We start from the raw sequence: 8,068 nt of genomic DNA, 5'->3' as shown, positions 1-8,068 counted from the left end.
AAGAGTCTGGGGAGGTACCTGTAGACACTGGATCCGCATAATAAGGTGCCATTAAATGATGGAGCCAGCCCTGTGGCCACGGCTGAGTTTTCTAAATTTATTGGCATACTGAGTGCTTATTTAACTTATATGCAGAGTACATCATGCGAAATGCTGGGCTGGATGAAACACAAGCTGAAATCAAGATTGCCAGGAGAGATATCAATTACCTCAGATATGCAGGGCTTCCCCGACAGCTCAGTTGGTAAAGAATCCACCTGCAGTGCAGGAGACCTGGGTTTGATCCCTGGGTTGGGAAGATCCCCTGGAGAAAGGAAAGGCTAACTACTCCAGTATTCTGGCCTGGAGAATTCCATGGACTATATAGTCCATGGGGTTGTAAAGAGTCGGACACGACTGAGCAACTTTCACTTTCACTTTTCAGATATGCAGATGACACCTCCCTTATGGCAGAAAAGTGAAGAGGAACTAAAGAGCCTCTTCATGAAGGCAAAAGAGGGGAGTGAAAAAACTGGCTTAAAACTCAGCATTCAAAAAACTAAAGTTATGGCATCCAGTTCCGTCACTTCATGGCAAATAGATGGGGAAACAATGGAAACAGTGACAGACTTTATTTTCTTGGGCTTTTTCACATGAGCAACTCTCCCACGCTCTCAATTGTTTTCACTAGCCAATAAAAATATGCCTCATTCCTAACAGTTCTACCATCTAGTAGACCTACTACTCAGTAATCTCCATATCTGCTTTCTGAACTCACAGTTGAAAAGTAACACATTTCCTTGCAGATTTCATATACTCCATGTATTTTCTTCTCTATTCCACATCTCTCATATTATTCTCTTTGCTAATAAGGAAATGTCAAAATATTTTTATTTAAATGCAATCAGAAAATACTGTCACACCATATAAATTTTTCATGCCTAGATACTTACTCATCCGTTTTCCTGAAAGACCCAATATAATAGTCAAAGAGCCACAGTCTATTTTAAATTAAAATGCATTGCTTTAAGGGCTATTTGACATGCAGTAATTATTTACATAGTCTTCTAGTGAAGCACAGAAATTGCTAATGTCTCTTCCCTGGAAGGAAATGAACTGTGCAAAAATTTCAAGCAAACATGATCCAACTGTTCACACAAAAGACAGACTGCGTAAGAAATGCATTGTGTCTCTACCCAAATTTCCCCTCAACTTGCCACAGATCAGCATGTACTTCACCTCTTTGGCATCAATTAAAATCATAAAGCAGATGAACTTTTCAGCAGAGGAGGATAGACATGCCCTCTCCACAGATGGTCAGTATCACATGTCACAGTAAAAAAAAACGCCAAGAGCGTATCGTATAAAAATGGTAGAACTCAGAGCGCTTCAGCTCCACTCACTCTATGTTTAGAACTGCCTCTCTTTCAAGATGGATTTCCTTCATAGGAATGGAGTGCTCGTTATTCAGCATTTGCAGAAGGACTACCGAGCTTACTACAGTTTTCTAAATTTTATGTCCAATGTTGGAGATCCCCGGAATATCTTTTCTATTTATTTTCCACTTTGGTTTCAACTTAATCAGACAGTTGGAACTAAGATGATATGGGTAGCAGTCATTGGGGATTGGTTCAATCTTATTTTTAAATGGTAAGCCTTCTGTTTTGTTTCATTCTTCATAAAGCTTCTAAAATTTGTAGCTTTGGCTTAGTGATCACATTTCAGATGTGTGTAGTTTTACTTGGAAAATCTTTCCAACATACTGGTTAACTAGAAACACCTATTTGTAAACAGAACTTACAAAAGAGCATAGAAGTCTATACTTTATCTGACTTCGAAGTAAATTCCAAAAGCCTATAACATATATGGTGTGATTAACCAAGAAGTGGGTTAAACAAATTGCACCATAATGAACAGATTAATAATTCCAAGGACCACTTTGGTATTTTCAGTCTAAATATCCAAAGCACTGAAAGACTTCCCTTGCAAGGAAAAAAGTCCCTGTTTTTATTGGAAACTAGGATGTCCAAACTCCATATGACTCATCCTCTATAATGAGAGACAGACCAGAACTCAAGTTCTTTCAAAGTCTCTCAATAATGAGCTTTCCTCATCAACAGTCTGCTTGAGTCATTTTAATAGGGGAGAATAGTTAGTCTCCAATTAAGTAATAACTGTGTGTTTAAACATATATGCATATTTATATTTCTTTAAATACAGGATATTATTTGGTCATCGGCCTTACTGGTGGGTCCAAGAAACTCAGATCTACCCAAATCACTCAAGTCCATGCCTTGAACAGTTCCCTACTACATGTGAAACAGGTCCAGGTAAGCTATTAAAGCAGCCTCAGGTTACTAAAGATATTCCAACAGATAGCCATTGTACGTAATTATAACCTAATAACTGCACAGTATCATAGAGGGTTTTAAAGAAAACTGCATGCGTGAGGATGCTAAAAGTTCATAAACAAAAATTGCTAGTGAAAAGGGTAAAACTTTTATGAGTAGGAAAATTTCATTTTTTAAAAATTTGTAAAAGGATAAGTTAAGAGAATATTCCCCAAATGATTTTATTCTTGGCATTTTTTTTTTTTTTTGGAAGAAGTTCATGGTTTGATATAGAAACAAACTAAATTCAATTAACTAGAACAAATTTTTAAAAAACTATATTAAAATACCAGAAATGCTGATTTATCTGATGCTGTGCAACTTTCAATGTTATTATAGATCTTCTGAGAATCACATAAATGAGACAATAGACAGGGTTTCTGTAAGAAAGGTAAGGACTTCCTGGTATTACTATTGCCTGCCGAAATTCTCTCTAATCTTAGAGTTATTTCTTTCCACTTTGTTTTTTCTCTTGTATATATATAAGTAGACTTCTTGGTCCACTCCCTCATAAGTAAGATTTTGTATGAGTATAAAATCTTTACTATGAGAGTTGAGTTTAAGATTATAAAAAGTTTTAAATATATATACATAAGGTAAATTGCATATTATTTTAATTTGTAAGATTGTGTTATATTGTACCTCCACGCAATTTGTTACATAGCCTAAAATTCTTGGCATTTGATATCCTGAGACTAACCTTGAATACAGTGAATGTGTAAGTTCCTAATAAGTTCTTGGAATATCTTTTTTTTTTTTTTGCTACAAAAAAAGTAGGCATCCATCTGTTATAGTACTTATCACACTATACTATTATTAGTTATTTAAAATCTAACTCCTCCAATAGACTGTGCATTCCATCATGTCAGGGGTGGTATGTATTTTATCTTTGTTAAAACAATGCAGGATGGATGGATGGATAGCATTTGGGACAATTGAAATGCTACTTTGGTTTATCCCAGAACTTCCCAGCACATGCTCCGTCTTATGAGACATTTTCTGGAAAAGAAAAAAAGAAATACTATATTTTACATTCACTCCTTGAAGTTTTCCAACTCATGAAACATATAAAAAGCCGTGAAAATTTCTGTTTAAAAAATTGATTTGAAAGAAACAGATGCATAAGTAGTAGATTTGTCTTTATTTAACTTGGTGTTTTTCAAAAAGAGACTGATGTTTAAGCTCAATGCATCTCCACTTGGTAAAAACTCAAGGAGTACATCAAAATAAAGTGATTTTTTTAAAAAAAGATCTAGCAACATGGGAAAGACATTCTGGGAGTAGAAAGGCTTCCTGTCTGCAGATTTATTCTGCCAGGATTGATGCCACTTTGTAGCTTCCCTTTTCCATTTAATGACAAAGGCTCCTAGTGCAGCAACCAGTCACAAGATGGGCATAGGGGTAGCTAGTACATAGCAGTCAGTTGGTAAATGAGACATAGCAGTGATAGCTTTAAGATGTTTGACTTTTCAGCCCAAGGAAAATAAGCTGATTCAAGATTCAATCCAAGTATTTCAATTTTATCATCAGTTGAAAACAATTAGATATGAAGACTGACTAAGGATGTGGCAGATTTTTTGATGCAACAGCCTGAGTTCTGAATTAGACTTGAACATTTTGATTTCTGGACTTCAATGAACTTGAGTAACCCGGGGAAATTTTTTGAAATAGTATTTGACTCAATTTTGACTCAATTTTCTTTATTTCTACCCATTACTAAGTGTTACAAATAGCCTATGTCCTATGGCTTTTTCCGGAGTTATTTGCAATATTCATGGCTAATATGCTATTCTATTGTCCATTTCCGATAGTTGTACTCTACTTACCACCTTCCAAATGCATTGCCACTGTCTTGTTGCAGGAAGTCCGTCTGGCCATGCAATGGGTTCATCATGTGTCTGGTATGTCATGGTGACAGCGGCCCTGAGCCATACCATCAGTCAGATGGATAAGTCTCTTATCACTCTGCACAGGTCAGCTTTGCTCCAATCTCTGTAGCACTGGAACGTGACAGTTTTAAACACAGAAAGTCTTTTTACAAATTCAGTTTAGTGTATTTTTAATTATTGAAATGTGCTTATTCAATTCTATCATAGCCAGTATAGCAAAATGAATAGAAGATTAATATTTTGCTTTAAGATAATATCCTAATTAACTCACAGTGATTACCACATTACAGGGTTGGAAATGTTTAATTGATTAATGACTTTTTAAATGTGCCTTTGGGGTTTCCATAATACTATACTCACTTTGGTAGTTCATAAATAAGTCATCTAAAATTATATAAGGAAGTATTTTTGCATGCATATTCCCTTAGTTTAAGGTTAAACAGAAATTTTTGAGAAGCCTCATTCCCCTAGAATGCATTGGTTACTTTAGTATAATTATGCTTTCTTTGACTAACTAATGATTTTGACATAAATAACATATATTCTAGCTTTAAATATTATGCAATCTTTTAATCTAAAACATCCAGAAGCAAACTTAAATTCTAATGTTAGTAGATTTAATGTTAGTAGATTCATAACATTCTGAAAGGCCTAGACCTTTAAATTATTCAAAATTTTTATACTTTTCCCTTCTTTTCTTTCCTGATATACTTTAACTATCATTAAAACAACTTTGAGCATCACTTTAATCATAAATTATTAGGCAGTCTGAAATAAGGTTCTTCAGTTAATTGCATAAAAGATACTATAAGATACACCATTACATGGAAGTTCTTTATAATAAAGAATTTCCAAGGTTCTTCTCATACTCCACTTTTTAGAGTAATACTGGGTAATATACAAAACAAATAACCAAAGGAATTTGGGCATCTTTAAAGTTTATCCTAATGAGACTGTGACCTGTATGCCTTAAGGTATTCATTATCCAATCCAAAACAACAATGGTAAAAACGTGTTGTAATTTTTTAACATTAGCATTTTCTATCCATAGACAATTTTTCAAAGTAGGAATATAGATAAGCCTTGCCTTTTTTCTGTAGTTAATTTTCTCCTCCAGTTCTCAAACCTGGAAAATTGTTTCTTCTAAAAAAGAAATTCTCGACTCTTCTTTAATTCTTATAACTGCATCATTTCGTTGATCCATCAAAATGTACTGAGTGCCCACAACTTATCTAAATATTACCACACCCTTATTGATTCTTCTTCTATATGGATAACCCCTGCTTACTTTCTCTTTGAATGTCTTGTTTCTCTCTATTCCTTAACTTTTCAATATCCAAAAGTTAGTCCAATTATCAGGGACAAATCATTCAGAACCATCAAGGATTCCTAGAACTCATTATTGCTAATATTTTTTATTAAAATGATGAACAGTGCTTGGACTTAAATATTTTTATAAGATTTCTGCATACTACAGCTTCTAATTCAACATATATAACCCATAGGTCACTTTCTGTTTCTTATTTTCTACGTGTCAAAAACCAAGGAACCAGGACTCTTGAGAGCTTGAGAGTCTTGAAATTAAACCCAGTGAAAACTTGCCCTTGTTGGAATGCCTGTATGCTTTTCATCAGATTGGCAGCTGCCTCTTCTGTGAGTTTTCTTCAAGCAAAGAGATGTTGAGAGAGGAAAGAGGAAGCACATATGACAGGGAGTAAAAATATATATAATTTATTCTAGATCACTGTAGATATTAATAATTCCCCTAAACTTGAATTTCCCTTCATTAGAATAATTATCAGGATGCCAAGTTGGTTTCTTTTTACAGCATTTATTAAAATTTCACAATATAGCCTAGCACTTGTTCAGTTGAATGCATCGATAAATATAGAAACATCTGTTAAAACATTTGAAATCCTATGGAGTGCAAAAAAAATGGAAAGACCCTCTAGAATTATGATATTACATCACAGCTAGAAGATACCTCTATCAAAGATCATCTGGTTTCAACCCCCCGCCCATTTTTATTAGTGATACAATTTCTTTGCTTTTTATGCTTGTCTCTATTTTTCCATCGTAGACTGACTTGGTCATTTCTTTGGAGTCTTTTTTGGTTGATTCAAATCAGTGTCTGCATCTCCAGAGTATTCATAGCAACACATTTTCCTCATCAAGTTATTCTTGGAGTAATTGGTGGTAAATATGATCACTTACCTTTTGTTGTATCATTGAAAGCGTTAGTGTCCTTTATGTTGTCAGATTCTCCCTGCTAATTGGCTCCCCAAACTCGGGTAATTCTATCAAGCCACTGATATTTACTGCTGCCCTAGGAGCTTAAGTGGTTCTTCATATCTCTCAAATCCTCCATACAGACAATGGCACATTCTCACTCAAAAGTGTAAGCGCATAACCTCTTAGCGACACGGTTGGGCTTCTCTAAGGTGTGATTAGTGCTGAGTCCAACTCCCGGACCACCACGAAGGACAGTGTGCTTGTGTCTTGGTTTGGGAGACTTAATGATGGCCTTCCAACCTGCGCACCATGCCACTCTCTTGGAAGCACCTGCAGTGATTATCACCTAACTGTGGGCCTCATTCAGCAGTTGCTTTGCATTTCTACCAGCATTCACAATGATCGAGTTTCCGCTCTTCAACTCCACATATCTTTCAAAGGCTCTCTACATTAACTGGCTGTGGCAATTGAAATATTAATTGCAAGCACCTAGATCAGTGCTTTGCCTATAAAGTGGGTTGTTACGCAGTGCCCTGGACTCCTGAAAGATCCCCCCCTGTGCTAATGTGGATGGGTAAAAGACCATGGGAAAAGTGAGGTTTCAGTTACTGCCTTTAAAAAACAGGCTTTGGAAAATGGATAGAACCTAGGTTTCTACAGCCCTTTATCACTGAAAACTATGGCTAAATTCTTTAATTCGGAGAGGAATGATTCCTGAGAATCTCAAAGGCACACAGTTCTGTTCACTGTCGCTTTCCAATCCCCAGGCGTCCTGGTAGCGGCGGTCTTTGAATACACTCCAGGTATCCAAGCAGCCAGCCTGAGCGCATACCTGAAGACCAATCTGTTCCTCTTCCTGTTTGCCCTTGGCTTTTACCTGCTTCTCAGACTTCTTGACATCGACCTGCTGTGGTCCGTGCCCGTAGCCAAGAAATGGTGCGCCAACCCCGACTGGATCCACATTGACACCACGCCTTTTGCCGGACTTGTGAGAAACCTCGGGGTCCTCTTCGGCTTGGGCTTTGCGATTCACTCAGAGATGTTCCTCAAAAGCTGTAGAGGAGAAAACGGCTGCAGGCTGAGCTTCCGGCTGCTCTGTGCCCTGGCCTCGTTGACCACCCTGCAGCTCTACCATTTCATCAAGATCCCCACTGACACCGAGTATTTGTTTTATGTGCTGTCTTTCTGTAAAAGTGCGTCCATCCCACTGACTGTGGTTGCCCTGATTCCCTACTGTATTCATATGCTAATGAAACCAAGTGCCAAAAAGCTTAATTAGAATTGTGTGGAGGGTTAGTCCCTGTGGCCCCAGGATGACGCTACCCCATCCTCACAGAGGACCAACAGGGCAGAGAGAAACTGGAGGCTGCCAGTTGGAGGTCACAAATGGCAGCCATAAGACCCAGTCCATTCACATATATGTTTAGTTTGGCCTTCAGAGTTGCCTGTGTTCCTCGCTCCTTTAGAGTGTATGTTAGTCAACCATTCCTGTTTGACTTTTTGTGGCCCCCAGGGATGGTAGCCTGCTAGGCTCCTCTGTCCGGTGGAATTCTTCAGGCAAGAGTACTGGAGTGGGTA

The 8,068-nt window shown here is 37.2% G+C and overlaps 1 protein-coding gene across 1 annotated transcript; it reads left to right on the top strand.

The window, feature by feature from the left end:
• Positions 1 to 1,411: 1,411 nt before the first annotated feature.
• Positions 1,412 to 7,769, top strand: G6PC2 (glucose-6-phosphatase catalytic subunit 2). The gene is made up of 5 exons (XM_020912618.2): positions 1,412 to 1,629; positions 2,200 to 2,309; positions 4,231 to 4,342; positions 6,339 to 6,454; positions 7,258 to 7,769. Exons 1-5 carry the CDS (start codon positions 1,412 to 1,414, stop codon positions 7,767 to 7,769), a joined length of 1,068 nt encoding a protein of 355 aa, XP_020768277.2.
• The last annotated feature ends 299 nt before the right edge of the window (positions 7,770 to 8,068 follow it).

Source organism: Odocoileus virginianus, chromosome 13, assembly GCF_023699985.2.
Source record: "Odocoileus virginianus isolate 20LAN1187 ecotype Illinois chromosome 13, Ovbor_1.2, whole genome shotgun sequence".
NCBI lineage: Eukaryota > Metazoa > Chordata > Mammalia > Artiodactyla > Cervidae > Odocoileus > Odocoileus virginianus.
The sequence above is the reverse complement of the archived record's forward strand: the minus strand, read 5'-3'. Positions and strand labels throughout refer to the sequence as shown.